Raw genomic sequence first — 18,946 nt, 5'->3', positions numbered from 1 at the left:
GCTTTAGAATAGATTTTAAGGTTCTAGTCATGGTTTTTAAATGACTTCATGGTCTTGCCCCTCTTTACCTAAGTGAAATGATGGTTAGATATGTTCCAGTCAGGTCTCTCAGGTCTTCAAACAGTAATCTACTGGTGATTCCTAAAAGCCGATTAAAGATTGGCGAGGGTGCTTTTAGCCACTATGGCCCAAAGCTCTGGAATTCTCTTCCTGAAGAGCTCAGAGGCATTTCATCCCTGCATAGTTTTAAGAACAGTCTCAAAACATTCCTGTTTAGATCCGCTTTTAGTTAAGAAATTCTCAATCTTATTTACTTTATTACATTATGTTGTCTATTATTTTCTAAATCCAATTATCTTAATAGTTTTATCTTATTTACTTTACTTTTTATTATCTTATTTACTTTTTTACTTTTTATGTTATTTTAATATTTTTATCTTTAATTTCTTTTAACATTTTCTTTTTGTCTTATCTCCTTTTAATGTTTATTTTATTTATACTGTAAAGCACTTTGAGTTGCATGTATGTATGAAAGGTGCTATACAAATAAAGATTATTATTATTATTATTATTGTGTCTGAGTGTTCATTGGTCTCACCTGTGGCTTGTCTCGTCAACACTTGGGGCTTATGTGGTTTGTCTATTTAATGTTGAGTCAGTCTTGATTACATTTCTTGATTGCATGTCTGTTTTATGTGCGCTGTCTGCGCTATTTGTATGTTAAATAAAGTGACATATATGCAAGAACAGTGGACTCGTGCCTCGTCCGTCTGCCTGCACCCATTGTTACAGTACTACACTGTAAAAATGACATTTAAAATTATTTAAAACCAACTGACCCAAGATTAGAGAGAAAACATTAATGTCTATGATAGGGACATTTCCGTATTTCCTGGTACATGTCCGTATTTCACGTACTGTCCTGGGTACTCCCGGGTTTTTTTTTTTTTAAGTAAGGAAATGTCCTGGTTTTTAAATTACCTTCATTGGCCCATTACAAATTAAATTTACATTAGGGCACTGCGCTGCGTGTGATGTAATTCCTGAGTTGCGTCAGTGAGGGCAGCCCTGTTCTTAATCAGAATGTAGACAGCGGGACTATCATAATTTGAAATTATATTTCATAATAAATCACTTATTTCATCTGTACACTTACATAACTTCTAGAAGACTGAATTATTTAATACTGGTCATGCTTTTGTGGTTACACCATTTGACAATTTAATGTGACTGTGATTCTTTATTAACACTATACTAGCGTTTCTCAAAGTGTGGGGCGCATGGGTATTGCAGGTGGGGCGCAAGCAATTGGAAGAAATGAACCTTCCGCATGCAGTGTTCTCGATACGAAACACCCCTCAAAAACAGGGGAATGAACATTTACCTGACCAATTTTAATGTTGCTTTGTGTTTCAGGTTTGAAAGTGCTGAAATTTAGGCTAAAGTACTTGAAAATGCTTGAAATTGTAACTACTTCGTTTCACAACAAATAGCTATCTGACTGAACAGTTCTCCTGTATTACGTTAACAAATACGAGCCTCTTGTAATTCCAGGAGGAAACATGAGAGAAAGTGAAGACGTTAAGATTGGGCGTTTTGACAATAAACAACCATTAAATAATGTGATAAAAAAGCAAATTATTTCGAATCATTTCGATTATATGTATAAATATTTAACTTATTTAAGTTTAACGTGCTGGGAAATATTGAAATGGACCTTGAAAATGACATACAAGTGCTTTAATTCCACCTTATAAAGATGTATGAACCCTGTAAACACGACTTTGTTCATTGCGCTGAGGAGCGGTGCGCACGAATTTACAAAATTCGAGAGGTGCACGACCTTGCGAATTGACTGCGCGCAAGGCCCTCGCGCACGGGCGGAGCCACAACGATTACGTCATTTTTGCTCGCGACGCGTCAAGTATAAACCAGGCTTAAACCAGGCTTAAGCCTGTCATTTTAATGCCTGTTCGGTTTTCATAAGCCCCGGATGTTTGCCACCCCCACCCCCCGTCAACAAATTACATTCGCCATCCGTTCATGGAATTTCCCCTTCTTCTGAGGTGGGGAATGATAGAAAAAGTTTTGAGAACCACTGCACTATACGGACAAAAACACCACATAATACGCATAACAGGGCCGGAGCCGCAAGGGCTCATGGGTAATGACGTCACCCTCTGGCACCCCCATTGGACTGACGCTACAATATCTTGTTCAGATAATGTATATCTACATCTACATGTACATAAATCTCTAAATTCAATACTAAGAATAGCTAACTGAAGTTGGGTCATATAAGACAAATGACAAAACACATTTGGACGTTAATATTTAGTTCAGAGTAGCATAGGTCGATGCTTTCCGCGGGTGAAATCCATTTCAAGATGTCTGGAGTCCAATTCTGGCAGAAATTGCAAACTCCGCCCTGTTCTCAACTAAGGAGTCAAATTGAGCATGTGCAGAGGAGTTGCCCTGGCCAACTTGGGTTCAACTACAATTTGCATATTTTGACAATGCAGGTTGTAAGGTCAGATCAACTTTTAACAAGAAACTCAATAAAGTAAGCTGATCCAATTACTTTGTTATAGTTTATGGTGCAATTCATTCTTTATTATTAACAGAGTTAACCTTATACAGCAGAAATGTAAACGATTTCATTCATTTTTAGCACATTGTACTAGTACACTTCAACACTAGTTATCTCAAGTGGTACATATAGGAAAATGATCATTCAGGGCTCAAACTGAAGTAGACAGTTGGACCTACATATTGATTCATCTCCAGGCTTATATTTCCATAATTTTGGTTTTATTTGAGAGGTTCTATTACCAGTGGCGGCCTCTGACAAATATCTCAGGGGGGGCAATTGTTGTGATGACATCCAAGGTGACCATTTCAGTGGGTAAATAAAAACAGTGACTTAACCAATGAAAATATAATGATAAATATATATTTCTCTTTACATTATAGACTGTACAGTATTTGTGCACGAAACTCAATAAAGTAAGCCGATCCAATTACTTTGTTATAGTTTATGGTGCAATTAATTATTTTTGGCTCAGCTAAACTAAAAATCATAGTAAGGCGAGCAATTTTAAGTTCTGTTTTTTACAGTGTAGTGTTATTTGCACTTTATGCAGGAAGGAGTTTGCTTATCACAGGAGCACTTCCACCCTTCGTTACCACCTCAATGCAAAACATGTTGGGGCTAACACGCAGGTCAGTAATGATAACTTAGCTGCTAAATGTATTCCTAGTACGAGCAGTGTTGCCAGTCAACACTCGACCACATGTCGGGGTTCAAATTAAGAAACAAAATTGACCAATTCACTGGCGAGATGGACTGCTGTGGACTGTAGACCGCTCTCTGTGGTCGAAGGCTTAAGTAAGATGCGGCAAGTTTAAACGTCTCCGCCGTTTGTGGAGGTTCGCGCAAGGTGGGCGGAGTCGCGCGCTACGGTCACTCGCGAAAGTATAATCCAGGCTTTACAAGAAGTGCTGCAAATTGCGTCAGCTGATGCAAGTTACGAACTGCCGTACAGAAAGACAATGTTGAAGAAAATCCAGCAGCTGTATGATGAAGAAAGGGAAGTAAAACAGGTTATTGTGAAGAGTGCCACAAATGTGGCTCTGACTGGGGATCACTGGACCTCTATTAGCAACAAAAATTATCTTGGTGTGACAGCTCATATTATAGATGATGAATGGAAGATCCAGTCATTTGCTTTGAGCATGCTGAAGACCACTTCTAGGCACTATGGAGATGCCTGTGGCAGAGGCCTGGGAAATTAAAGAAAGTCTACCATCTAAAATGATATTTAAAAACATCTTCTGATTTACTTCAGTTCTTCTTATTCTTCCAATATCCTGAGCAAAACTCATACAACTGTTTGCTCTGTTTTCTGCACTCATCTATTGGTCTGTGTAGTAGACTGGTGGAAAAATAAACAAGATGTTGAGGTTTATGATTATGTTCATTGATTCATTCATCATTCAAACTTAAAATAATATTTGTCATGTGAAATATTGAAATGTGATTAAAATGCGATTAATTTCGATTAATTAATTACAAAGCTTCTAATTAATTCGATAATTTTTTTTATCGCGTCCCACCCCTAATATATATATATATATATATATATATATATATATATATATATATATATATATATATATATATATATATAATTATATATAATTTTTTAAATCTAGATTAATCTCACTGAAATCTTGAAATTAATCTAGATTAATCTATATTAAAATGGCTCATATGCGTGCTACCCAAGTAATGACTAAAAGTCAGTTTTTGAGATAGGGTTTCTTAATACAGAGGGTGCATTAGACCAGGGACTCATCTCCTGTTTCCAAAATGCATCAATGACTGCTTGAGAAAGCTGTTCTACTTTGATACTTGAAGAAAAAAAAACATGCTCAATAAAATGTAGGCTACTCGTGTTCAACGGTTTATTCAGTTAAACATGAATTTGTAAGCCTACATACTGTACATTAAATAACATGTTTATTCAGCTAAACATGATATTTGAAATGTAAGCCAACATTTAGTACATTTAACCTCATGGACGTAATTTGGGGGGGCACTTTTTCACTTTTTTTTGGTCCTCTGCAGTTTTAACGGTTAAAAAGAAATATTTAAATAGCGACGAATCTAGCGCTAGGACCATGCAGAAAACGACCGCTCCGAGCTCCGCTCCGGTAACACTTTACGTTCCTAAAAATGAATTTTCCATGAAGCAAACCTGGCGACTTCGTGGCTGCATCCATGTAAACACACGAACGATTTGTAATTCACAAATTTGAAAACTCGTTCTCGCCCCTACTGTGCAATTTGGTTAGGAATACAGCCGAGCTTAACTATCAAGTTGAAAGTCATCATAGTTTGCTTACCCATTTTGACCCAGTTCCCAACCCAACTTTAAGAATAGATTAACGGCAATAATTTTTATATCGCCCAATAAGAGTATCAAATTAACTAACGCCGTTAACGGCTCACCACTAATATATATATATATATATATATATATATATATATATATATATATATATATATATATATATATATATATATACACACAGTATGATAGATAATAGATGTTTTTATTTATAACAACTTTACAAAAGTAATACAAAGTACTGAAGTAATATACAACAGATACAAGAATAAATAGATCAGCCATAACATTCAGCCATAGAGGCTATTGATTCATCATGTACTGCAGTAGACAATGCAAATTAGACCTCTTAGTTGATGCATCCCTTCAGAGAACATAATAGAGCTCTCACTTAGAAATCATCCTTTAGTTTGGAGTATACATTATGTGTTATGACCTGGGGTGCAGATCATCGTAACCTCATTTGTACGAATATTCTTAAATTTACAAGTGTTTCCAGAAACTCTTCGGAACTTACGTCGTACTTATAGTCATTCATAACTTAAGAATATTCTCACTAAGTATTTCTTAACTCAAAACTCACGTGCAGTTCTACCTCAAAAAGGACAGAGGCCGCTAATTTCACTCGTGCTGGTTTTAAGCACGGCATTACAACATTTTTGTTTATGTGTAATTAGCCTAGTATAATAGCCTAGTATAGTTAGCCTAGTATTTCTTTTGAAGTAATTACATCGCATATACCACATGAAGTGTCAACAAAAATGTATATTGAATTATTTAGCATTAGCTGATATGTTCCCAATATTTAATTAAATCTCATAATAGCATTTCAGTCTATCACAATTATTATATTCTATGCAAGGAAATGGCTACAAGTTGGCCTATTAAGCTTGCTTTAAATACATTGGTGGGGAACAGAAAAGCACTGTCTGTAACTGTCACGTTGTGGGGGGGCCCCCTACCGGTCGCCCCCGGTTACAGCGGCAGCAGTCCTGTTTTTGGTCAGGTGATGTTCGTCCCTCAGGTGGGCGGGACCCGTGATCCGTCTCACCTGAGGGTCGTTTGTTCGTCTATATATGTCTTGTCTTTGTACCAGTTGACTGCTGGTTATTATTTCCTACATTTGGAACAATGCACGGGTTTTTGGTTTGCACACTTTCTATTAAACCATCCTCTTTCCCTGAGACTTGGCGTGATCGCTTCCTTTTTAAGTTGCTCACCCTGCCCGTCACAGTAATGCGCCGCCTCCGGACACAGCGGTGACGCGCTGGTTTTAATGTGATTAGGACTCAAGTGCAAATCCCTAAAAACGAATGGCAAAAAACAGCCAACTGAAACCTCTGTGAATGCGGGAAAACGAAAACAAAAACCCCGAAGGGATAAATAGCTGAACGACACGGAGGAATCTCGACGTGCGATAAACCCAGGTATTTCAATAACAAACAAAAAACACGCGGAATAGAAATCAATGCGTCGCTGCAGTAAAAGACGGGGAAAACCAAAACTACACGGAGAACGGCTCGACGTGTCAGGGAGCAAATAAGAATTGGGGGAGGAGAAATGAAGTTTAGGTAACAAGACCTAGAACTTCTACCTGGTTACCTGTCAGTCTGTTGACCAGAACACTGGTAGACAATCTGACATAGAACAGAGAGAAAAGCAGGGAAGAAAACAGCAAGAGAGAGAGAGCCTGAGAACGCTCAGGGAGAAAAAAAGAAAAACGAAAACAGGCGAATGAAACGCAGAAATGCACGAAGGCGAGAGAAAATGGCTTAGGCTGTGAGCGAAACGACAACAAACAACTTCAGCAATGAGCTGCTGAAGTTGCTCGCTCTAAGTAGGCTACAAACACCTGTAGCCTATTGCACCTGATTGCCCCCAGGCCTAGCTCGCAGGCTCCTCCTAGTGGCGACCGGAGGAACGCGCCTGGGTCCAACCGGGACACTGTCAAAAACACCAGAGAACTGCTACTGGTGAATAGATAAAACATTCGCTTGAAACTAAGAAAAGACAGACCAACCCGTGACTCACCTGGCTTTACAACAAGAAACACAGAACGAGTTAGTGCCCAATGCATGGATCCTGGAATGCCTGGGGCTGTATAACATCAACAGGAGTATTCATGCCTGAACCCCCTCAGTGAGTGGATATAGATACAGTGTAGTTACCATCAGCTACCTCCTCTACATGGATGACATCAAACTTAATGCCAGAAGTGAAAGAGACACCAAATCACTAATCCATCTCACCAGGATATTCAGACAGAATAAGTTGGTTCATTAGAAGAGGGAAAGTAGCTAGAAATGAGGTTGGTTAACCTACCAGAAGGTAACAAGGTAACATCATATGTTGAAGTTAGCTACAAGTACATTGGAATCCCACATCCATCCATCCATCCTCTGAACCGCTTAATCCTGCTAGTCGGGGTCACGGGGGGGGCTGGAGCCAATCCCAGCAACTCCGGGCGAAGGCAGGGTACACCATGGGCAGGTCGCCAGTCCACCGCATGACCAACACACACGCACGCACTCACACCTACGGGCAATTTAGAGTGATCAATCAACCTAACACGCACGTCTTTGGACTGTGGGAGGAAACCGGAGTACCCGGAGGAAACCCACGCAGGCACAGGGAGAACATGCAAACTCCACCCAGAGCAGCCCAGACCGAGAATCGAACCCAGACCGCCTTGCTGTGAGGCGACAGTGCTAACCACCACACCACATGCCGCCCTGGAATCCCACATGCAAATGGTAAATACACAATGTTTCCAGAGAAACAGGATGTTTTAAAGAAAAGTATTTCATCAGCTGTGCAAGCAAAGTGCTTCTAAATTCTGACTAAGAGGAAGATCTGTGTGCAGGAATGGACCAAAATCCCTGCTGCAGTGTGTGCAAACCTGGTGAAAAACTATTTAGAGTGATCAATCAACCTAACACGCACGTCTTTGGACTGTGGGAGGAAACCGGAGTACCCGGAGGAAACCCACGCAGGCACAGGGAGAACATGCAAACTCCACCCAGAGCAGCCCAGACCGAGAATCGAACCCAGACCGCCTTGCTGTGAGGCGACAGTGCTAACCACCACACCACATGCCGCCCTGGAATCCCACATGCAAATGGTAAATACACAATGTTTCCAGAGAAACAGGATGTTTTAAAGAAAAGTATTTCATCAGCTGTGCAAGCAAAGTGCTTCTAAATTCTGACTAAGAGGAAGATCTGTGTGCAGGAATGGACCAAAATCCCTGCTGCAGTGTGTGCAAACCTGGTGAAAAACTACAGAAAATGTTTGACCTCTGTAATTGCAAACAAACATTGATTTTTATTAGCGTTGTTATTAACATTGATTTTCACAGGTGTTCAAATGTCTCTCACACTGGACCTGCACCCAAGATCCAAATCCCTCCATGATTTATAAGTGGGACAACTTGCAAAGTTGCAGGGTGTTCAAATACTTATTTTCCTCACTGTAAATTAGCGATGTAATGAAAAACTAGAGATTAACTACAGCTGTAATGAATAAACCTGTAAGATTATAAACAAAATAAAACATTGGCAAAAAGGCCTTTTTGAATAAATAGGTCTTTAGTTTGGCCTTAAACAGAATCAGGTCAGAGATGGAACGCAACTCTAAGGGAAGACAATTCCAGGCCATTGGACCAGCCACAGAAAAGGAACGATCCCCCCAGTGCTTGCATCTGGATTTTGGTACTTTGCCCAAAATGCCCACACAGCACACTCCCTGTAGCACTAAACCACTTACACGCCCACACAGCACACTCCCTGTAGCACTAAACCACTTACACGCCCACACAGCACACTCCCTGTAGCACTAAACCACTTACACGCCCACACAGCACACTCCCTGTAGCACTAAACCACTTACACGCCCACACAGCACACTCCCTGTAGCACTAAACCACTTACACGCCCACACAGCACACTCCCTGTAGCACTAAACCACTTACACGCCCACACAGCACACTCCCTGTAGCACTAAACCACTTACACGCCCACACAGCACACTCCCTGTAGCACTAAACCACTTACACGCCCACACAGCACACTCCCTGTAGCACTAAACCACTTACACGCCCACACAGCACACTCCCTGTAGCACTAAACCACTTACACGCCCACACAGCACACTCCCTGTAGCACTAAACCACTTACACGCCCACACAGCACACTCCCTGTAGCACTAAACCACTCCATGGTCCCAATCATCGCAACACTAACACCTGTGTCTTATTACGTGTTTCACCTTTTTAAGCCCACAGGTCGCGCTGTCCAGTGCTGCACATTCATCCGAGAGAGAGCTGCTCATCACTGGACCCACTCTTAGTACTTTGTGTGCTAAGGACCTGCTAAGCCTGTTTCTTTGTTTATGCGTATGACTTTGGCTGGTTGCTTTTGTTCGCTTGCCACTTAAGGAGAATAAAGAGCACAACATACAACCTCGGCTTCCGGCCGCCTCTATCCCCGCGATACAGAGCCTATATGTCAGAGGCATCAGGACAGTCAACAGACATTACCAACAAATATAAATAAAAATACACACCGTTTCATAATGCTAATACTAGCTATGTGACAGTGACATATAAAATGTTGCCTGAAAGGTTGTTTTTGTCTGTCCATATTACACTGCTCAAAAACATCTATTTCCAACTCCAACACTTTTTTATATCCTGAAAAGGTAGCACAACACCTTTTTGCTTAAAAAAGTATAGCACCCAATATTTTGTTGTATAAATGTATGTAAAAATGTCTTTACCTAGTGGCAGTTTTTCAAAAGACAAAAACTATTTCTGCAGTGTGAGATTTCCTAAATTGCCTCAAAAATTATGTTTGTGTCAATTTCACATTATTTCAACCTTTCACTAATCAAATCTCAAACATTTGGCCCTGTAGATGACGAGACTTCAGCACCTCCAGAAAGGAGAGGTCGCATGGAGACGCACGAGCGGCTAATGGAGACGGCAAAAGATGGCACAGTGTGGCGTGAGGAACAGATTGGAAGACATAATGGAAGACATCACAGCCCAGCTGAACGCCATCCCATGAACGGAGAGCCAACTGCTTTTGCCAGAAGAAAAGTGACTAGTCGCTTGCAAAGTTTCCTCTGTTTCATTTCTTTGGACATACTTCAGACCATACAGGAGTGCACTGTCCAGCATGCAGGGATCATGGCCCTCCCTGAACTAATGGCGTTCATTGCCATCCTCATCCTGCGAGGGGTTGTCCGCCTTCCAGCGGTGCATGACTCATGGTCTGCAAAACTGGGAGTGCCCTCCATCATGAAGATAATGTCGCAAAACCGCTTCCAGGACATCATGCGGCACCTACGCTTTGACGACAAGGACACACGCCTTGAACGAGCTGCAACTGACCGGTTTGCTGCAATTTCTAATGTTTGGAAATCTTTCGTTGGCAACTGCATCACTTCGTACAACCTAGGAAGGCATATCACCATAGATGAACAACTTTTTCCATCCAAGACCCGTTGCTGTTTTCTTCAGTATATAGCCACAAAACCTGACAAGTTTGGGATAAAGTTCTGGGTGGCATGTGACCTGAAAATCAAGTACGTATCCAACATCATCCCATACCTTGGCAAAGACTCCAGTCGTCCCACAGGGGAAAGACTATCGAAAAATGTGGTGATGAAGCTCATGGAACCATTTATGGACAAAGGTAGAGCTGTTACCACAGACAATTTTTTCACCTCACTGTCACCAGCAAAACGATTGCTGGGCCGGAAGACCACCCTCCTTGGCACAGTAAACAGGATTCGTCGTGAGCTTCCAGACTCTGCCAAAAAGACTTTGGACCATGAGGAATTCAGCACACATGTGTTTTCAACCTCTGGTGCCACACTGACCGTTTACGCACCCAAACGAAGAAAGACTGTCTGCATCCTCAGTACCATGCACAGTACGGTGGAGACTGGGGACACGCAGGGAAAAAAAGCCCAACACAATCACTGACTACAACACTCTAAAATGTGGTGTGGATATAAATGGACCAGATGGTACGAAAGTTCAGTGTACGTTCAGTAACACGGCGTTGGCCAGTCGCTGTGTTTTATAATATGATTGACATTGCAGCACTGAATGCCTATGTGCTTTTTCAAGCATGCACTGGGGTAAAGGAGAGACGGTCAGAGTTTTTGGTGAACCTTACAGAAGAGCTTGCACAGGCTCATGTGGCAGCCAAGGAGGTGGCCAAGGAAAAGGCTCAGCAGCAGCAACCACCCACACCTGACACAGGGAAAAGGGCATGGTGCCAGGTCAGGCGTTGTTGCAAGAGTAACCGTGCCACTAATCGTTGTGTGTCTTGTGATAGGTTCACATGTGGCAAGTGCAGAAAGGAGATGATGTGGCAGTGCCAGGTGTGTGCAGAATATTCATAGGTGTATTTATATATACACCTATATATACACCTATATACCAATAAAGCTAACTTGAATATAAATTTCTGGCAATGTTGACTTTTTTTGTGTGGGGGGTGGCTTCACCAATTCACCTTCACCTTGTTCCAGAGGACCATTTCTTCTGGACCTGCATATTCCCACCTCCACCCCTCCCCATACAAACACACACAGTACTCCTACATTTAGGATCAATGTAATGGCCTCATTTTCATAAGAGTGGTATGGCTGAACAGGCTACTCTCTGTGTGGTGAGGGTGGTGGTACAGAATTGTTGTTTTCTGATCCTTACATAAAAATAAATTTGACCTCCAAAGATGGGGTGGGGGGGGGGTGAAGATTATTATTCTATTTAAAGTAGCTGAGGGTTTTTTTGTATAAATTTATGTAAACATATCTTTACCTAGTCGCAGTTTTTCAAAAGACAAAAACTATTTCAAATAAGGTAAAAAAAAACAAAAATCAGAGCTATTTTGAATATTCAATATGCCACTATAATTCAAATATTATGTTTGTGTCGATTTCACATTATTTCAACCTTTCTCAAATCAAATCTCAAACATATCCTGAGATGAGCAGACTTCTTGCAAGAGAGCTTGCAGTCTCATGAGGCAGCCAAAGGTGTGTATTGAAAGGTGTGTCAACAGCAACAGCTGACACATGCCTCATTTACATAACACTGGGGGTAAGAAGGGCTAATCACACCTACCAAGAGAGCAAGAGACTTATGTCATTTGACATAAGTTGGGAGTCTAGTAGGGAGTCTGTCTAAAGACGAGGGTTTGGTAGTTCTAGTGTTAAATTATCATGTTGTTTTCCCAGCAAGATTAACAAGGGATGGATTCTCTTGACAAAAAAAGATTTATGGTTAGGGTTAGGGTTAGGGTTTGTGTATAAGCAACAGGCATCTACATATTCTTTTTCATTGAGTAAGACCCAGGTGGAGCACAGAATGTTTGAAACTTTATTTTGGTACCATAACCTTCTATTTTTTTTATATACTTCAGAAGAAACATGTAGGTGGGAAGGGGGTGTTGTTCTAGTTGAATGTTAGATTTGCATTACATAGCAATAAAGTACCTTACAGATTTTTTTTTACTTCTCAATTTTGACTTTTTTATACATATAAATATGATATATCCTGTATAACTAGGTCTGTAGTTTCAACTTTAGCTTTTAAATATTTAGATAATTTATTGTCATAAATGGCCTGGAAAACGTGTCAGCTGATGCTGAGACCTTACCTCGCACTTCGGCAGAAAACTTGGCAGAGTGCCGAGAAACAAAAAGCTTCAGCTCCTGGTCCAAGTTGCAGTCAATGAGGTTGGTATCCCATGTACGGATTCCTATAAATCAGAGAAGCAAATAAGAAAAAGAATGCAAATTATATGCATCATTCCTTATCAGTTACTGAACTTGTATATCTCTGTTTAATCAGGGGTGGTTTTGGATACTTTACACCAGGGGCGATTTTAGGATCTGGTCTTTAGGGGTGCCCAGCCCCCAGTGCTCACAGAGGTACAATACCAAAGTATTGCGCAGGTGCAGAGCAAGTTTTTTGCATAATATAATATTTAAAAAATGTGTTGAGCCAGGGGGTGCTAAGCAACTTCACGGTGGTGCTCTAGCACCACTAAAAATACCCTAGCCTCGCCCCTGCTTTACACTAAATGATTTTGATGACATAGTCGAAGCTTAATGTAATTTGACCCGGAAGCTTATTTCTGTTTTTTTTTTTTTTTTATAGCCTAAACCAAAACACTGTTAGTCTCATAAAATGTAACAATGATTACCTATAGGTATTTACTTGCTACTTGTTTCTTATGATGATGATTAATTATTATTATTATTATTATTATTATTATTATTATTATTATTATTATCATCCATCATCTTAATAATATAGCCTAAAATCCCCACCAAATTACTGTCCCGTTTCTGACACAGCCATGGTCACAGGCACACTGTCTCATGTGACTGTGTACATGCACTCACATACGCACGCACACACACACACACACAGATTAATATTTTCTTCAAAATATGTCAATGACATTTTGCCAGTGATGCATGGATTTTTTTTACATGAAAATAGAATTTATGAAAATAGAAAATATACCTCATAAAATCAGGAAGATGTTTTATGGGAATTTGAATTACAGAAAAAGATAGAAGGTTGAACACAAGATGCCTTGTTGCTATTTTGTGCATGTTCAACCATTATGGTTAAAGTAATCTGTGTTTGTATTTTGCTGGATCATTGTCACGTGATTAAGTTTCGAGATGTCAGTGCTAGAAACCGAAACGCCCTTTTGCCTTTAATAACGTGCCCTCGTGACTTTCCGTAGGGACCGCAGTGCGGTTCGGGCCACGCCTACAAGCCGGTAGAGAAAAAAGAGGAGAGCTGTGAATGATGAAAATCATCCTAAGTCCTTCACGTAGAGTAAACAATACTGCCGTCTATACAGAATCACAAACTTCGCTCACTTCAAAACGTCGAATAGAACTATGTCTTCTAATACATATTCTTAAACCATAATAACAACGCATAGCTCAACTAAAAACGTCGAACAGGACTATGTCTTCTCATTTTGAATTTGGGGAAAATGTAATTTCGATAAATAATGAATTATAATGTATATATCATAATAACCATGTAGCCAGTCTAGAGGAGAAACAAAAGCTCTTGCGCCAAAACTAGAGCACGCAGAAGCGAGGTGTCACTATGCTCTATATATATATATATATATATATATATATATATATATATATATATATATATATATATATATGTGTGTGTGTGTGTGTGTGTGTGTGTGTGTGTGTGTAAGGTCAGTGACACCATAATTGTTGTATCAACCAAATTCATTGAAGAGAAGCACCGTACGTGCGTCACGTCTGGATCTTTCACTGAAATGAAACCAAATAAAAACAAATTGCCCATGAATATTGGGGAAAAGAGTGGCAAAGGTTGACGTGATAATATAGTCTTAACAAGAGGTGCAACAATCTCGCTGATTTACATTAGGGAGGGGCTGCGTATGGATTTCCATTAACTTACAGTTAAAAACCGCAAATGAATCAAAATGAATAATGCTCAACAGAAAGAAATGATCATATTTATCATATGCGTATCATATAAATACGCATATTCTCATTTAAATGACTAAATTAAATTAACATTGTCTGACCGCAAATCGTTAAATAAAGGTTAGGTAGCAGCGGAGGAAACATTTGATTGATCCGTCTGTGCCCATCTGAAATATCTCAAAGTCCAAATATAGGCATAGTTATATGTCAATTACAAATGACTCTAGTTTTTATCAAACGTTGAACTCTTGCAATGTATCATGTCCAACGCGCAAAACACCAGAAAAACTGAAACCTTACCTTTTTCTATGTCCGTAATGGCATTCTTCAGATGCTCGGTAGTTACCAACTCCCCAACGACCACTAACAGGTAAAATTTACCGTCGTCGAAGACGTGGGTTGACGCCGTGGGCGATGCCACATTCCCTGTTCTGGTCCCGCTGTCACCGCAAAATGCTTCTGTGGTGTCTACCGATGCCATGAGCGTCGCCATTCTCTCAGACACTCACATTCACACAACCACTCGCGCACTCCCCCTGTCCGGTAACCTGAAGTTATCCGGTGACAGCAGTCGAACAGTGGGGCGCTGTAGGAGTGGTCGGGCTTTTATACCACCCGACGGCGTGTCATGGTGGTAAGGATGTAGAGACGAGAGAGGTGCGCATCAGGGACCTGTGTGTGCGCGTGCTCGGTTCATAATGTTGCTGATGTCATCTGCCAAACACCAAAGTCCCCGGAAGCTAATTAATCCAGCAAATAATCAGATCTTTCGTGGTGCTTTCATGGTACTCTTTCACCTGAATGACTTCAATCATTACATTGTTATCCAGCAATCTAGTTAGACTCCACAGCGTAGTCAGAGTAAAGGCTAATTAGTTGCTGACCTGGCGCACATAAACAAACGCCCGGGTGTGCAAATGCTTTTCATAATATCAATAGCAATAACAAGCTCAATGTCATAGTAGAACCATTTTATCTGAGATGCCCCTTACACAAACCTTAAGTTAAATAAAATTAAATAAATGACACATTTACCTTACATTAAGAGGTTCAAGACGTTTTTTATTGTAATTTCAAATACTTTCAAATACAGAGTACACAGTTAAATGAAACAATGTTCCTCCAGGACCATGGTGCAACATAAAGACACAGTGCCTAAAGAACATAAGTGCCTGGAGTATTATGTAATGCCATCTCTCAGACACTTCGAGATTGCATTTTGTTGTAATGCTGGCATTTCTGTTTACAAAATATCTTCTAAAATATTACTCGTAAATATGGGAGAGCTCTCTCGTCTACTGCATAGGTGCAGAGATTTCTGTAGCTTTCTGGTGATGTGACCATAGCACAGTACAGGTTATCCATCTTTTTCTGATGTCACATCCGGCTGGCAGCCAATGGACAGATTCCGCTGGTCTGGGAGCTCTTAGTTGACTTTTTTTGATTTAGCAAAAAAACAATCAAATAAAACCCACCCCCCCAAAAATACACATGAAATGTAAAATTTCATATATGAATAAGATTTCTTTTTGCAAAAATAATAATGAATAATAATGAAGACAACTATTTCAAACCCTAATTTATTGAAGATACACCTTCTAAACATATCACCAATTCCTATTGTTTAACCCCTTCATACAGGTTGACAGGAGAGAACATTACTGTCATCTTAATGTCAGTACACCTGTCCTTCGTCTGTACTTCAGTGATGCAGAGCTGTCACAAACTACTGTCAACTCCCTTGTCCATGCTCTCCCGGAGGAGTACCATCACAGCTGGGCAAAGGCCCTGGAGGTGGACATTCTTCTTTATTGGCTCACCAGTGCCCCGAAACAACAGTGCATGATGCTGTCCACTGCTGAAGAGGTTCATTTTCAAAAGAGTGGTCCACTTTCCTTCTTCTGCTGAGCTGAAGGACATCAGTGCTTCTGCCATCTGGCTGGACCCACCCACTCTCTCTCATGTGGCAGTATCACTGCGCCATGTTCAGATAGCGCAGATAACTTATTTAATACAAAACACATTCAGCTGCAGGCCATCCATGACCACAGAGGCCTTTTCCTGAACATATTTCATGGGCTTACCTGGCTTAGTGCATTTTTCCCTTGTCAAAAAGTGGAGGTTTTCCCTGTCTGGCTTCACCCATCTGCCTCATGACTCCATTGAGAGAGCCAATACAGAATGCAGTGCAAGCCAGATACAACAGATACCTGTCCAAGTCCAGGGGCCTCATTTATAAAGGGTGCGTATGCACAAAAAGGGGCCTGAAATGTGCGTACGCATCATCTCACGTAAGATCTGTGATTTATAAAAAAATACTTGGCGTGAAAACGAGCATATATTTAAGCAAAGTTTGAGGCATCTGTATCCCTTCAAAAGATTGCGGAGAGAGCGGGAATTAGTGACATCCATGTGGTAAGGTAGGGAATTGCAAGTAAATGCACAAGCCTTCATTTCTTCCGCTTATTAGTTAATAGTGCATAAATCAAGAGTAAGGACGGAAGATTAAGGAAAATTAAGCATCACTTGTTCAATTATGTTTTTGGTCTGCATGTATAGTTTATGTATGTATCTTATTCTGCATTATATGTATATGTACCATTATCTTTCTACTAACTTGTGTATTTCACGCTGTAGTTTATTTAAAATGTATATGTATTATCTGTTTTGTCTCACAGTTTTAAAATCTAAAGGTGCTATTCATCATTATTATTATTATTGCAACAAATTATACTGTATAATAAAGAGAGAGGAAAGATGTTAAGGGCTGATAATAGTTACATATAATTACGAGCATAAACAGCTGTACGTAATGGCATAAAATAGCAGCTTTATAAATAGGCAGAAAAGAGTGAAGCACTGTCTGTCATAATGGCGTTTTTGGCATTACTTGAAGACCTAGCCAACCGACAAATATGGCGACAACGTGTTTTCAGAGATCAAGAAGATTTTTTTTGCGAATGATGATGACTGGTTAATGAATTTAGGTTTCCAAGAGCCATTCTCATGGAACTGTGTGTTGAGTTGGGGACAGATTTACAGAGACCCACGTTACGGAACCGGGCTGTACATGTCCACTTACAGGTACTAACAACCCTTGGATTCCTGGCGACAGGTAGTTTTCAGGGAGAATTAGCAGACAGGTCAGGAATCTCTCAACCATCTTTAAGCTCCATAATGCCAGTTGTATTAGTTGGCATAATCAGATTGACAAGTCGGTACATCAGATTTCCTTACACTGCAAATGAACAGGCTCAAATCAAAGCGCAATTTGCAGCAGTGGCCGGTTTCCCCAATGTAATCGGAGCAATTGACTGCACTCATGTTGCTATAAGAGCGCCGAGCCAGAATGAAGCTGCTTTCATCAACCGAAAGCAGTTTCATTCTATAAACGTACAGGTTATTTGTGATGCGACCATGGTTTTAACCAATGTGGTTGCTCGATGTCCTGGTTCAACACATGATTCCTTTATTCTGAGGAATAGTAGTGTAGGAAACTGGCTTGAAAATGGAGCTGTATCGGATGGTTGGCTTCTTGGTAAGTAAAAACTTACTGGTCATTTTGAGATTTTGATATTGCATATACTAAGAAAAATTTGCTTACCCCATTGGCAGATTTTTTTTTCTTTCAAATATGCATATACGTTTATATATAACATATTTTGTGTAGTTTTTGCCAATGGATTGTTTTTTCAGTGTACGTGCAATAATCTATTAGCAGCCTTATTTCTGCACCATTTTTATAGGCGACAGTGGCTATCCCCTTCAGCGCTGGCTTCTCACTCCATTCCTAAACCCACAGAGCAGAGAACAAAGACGCTACAATGACGCACACGCTCTGTGGCGCTCTGTTGTGGAGCGCACCATCGGGCTGCTATAAGGCCGATGGCATTGTTTAGATACATCAGGTGGTAGACCGCTTTACCGGCCAGAAAAAGTTTGCCAGATTGTGAGAGCATGTGCTGTACTACACAATATAGAAGAATGGCCATCCCCTGTTAGCTGCCAACCAACCCGAGGACCCTGAAGCAGATCCACACCCAGACTCTCTTAATTCCCAAGTGGCCAAACTGCGCGAGAATGTGATACTTCAATTATAAATAACTGAAGATAAACGCAAAGGTATTTTTTAACAATTCCTTTTAATGTGCTTGATATTTCAGATAGTACCCCCTTTATTTCTCGCATCTCAGTTGTTAGCCTGTCAATTGCTGCAATTGTGCTGAATTGTGTTTGCAGCACAGCTTCTGTGAGAACGCGGCCTCTGCTGGGGGCACGTGGGGCACCGGAGATGCCGAAGGGGGTACGTGGGGCACCGGAGACGCCGAAGGGGGTACGTGGGGCACCGGAGACGCTGAAGGGGCCGGGTTGGCAGTCTTCAGCTTCATGGCCACTCTCAACATCCATAGTCCTCTCTTTAAATAAGGCAGTTAAATAGTTCAATAAACAATTCTAAGAATCAGTGATCCCCAGTCGGAGCCACATTTGTGGCACTCTTCACAATAACCTGT

General features: G+C 40.6%; 1 protein-coding gene across 1 annotated transcript in view; it reads right to left on the bottom strand.

Annotated features, from left to right (window-relative positions):
- Positions 1-15,092, bottom strand: part of map1b (microtubule-associated protein 1B) — a 44,280-nt gene extending 29,188 nt beyond the window's left edge. The window contains exons 1-2 of the mRNA XM_076988297.1: positions 14,736-15,092; positions 12,590-12,691 (exon numbers count right to left, since the gene is read on the bottom strand). Of these exons, the coding sequence (XP_076844412.1) occupies positions 12,590-12,691; positions 14,736-14,928 (295 nt within the window). The 5' untranslated portion in view covers positions 14,929-15,092. The remainder of the gene's footprint in view (positions 1-12,589; positions 12,692-14,735) is intronic.
- Between the last annotated feature and the right edge of the window lie 3,854 nt (positions 15,093-18,946).

Source organism: Brachyhypopomus gauderio, unplaced genomic scaffold, assembly GCF_052324685.1.
Source record: "Brachyhypopomus gauderio isolate BG-103 unplaced genomic scaffold, BGAUD_0.2 sc61, whole genome shotgun sequence".
In the NCBI taxonomy this organism is placed as follows: domain Eukaryota; kingdom Metazoa; phylum Chordata; class Actinopteri; order Gymnotiformes; family Hypopomidae; genus Brachyhypopomus; species Brachyhypopomus gauderio.
Note: the sequence above shows the minus strand (reverse complement) of the source record. Positions and strands in the feature narration are given on the sequence as shown.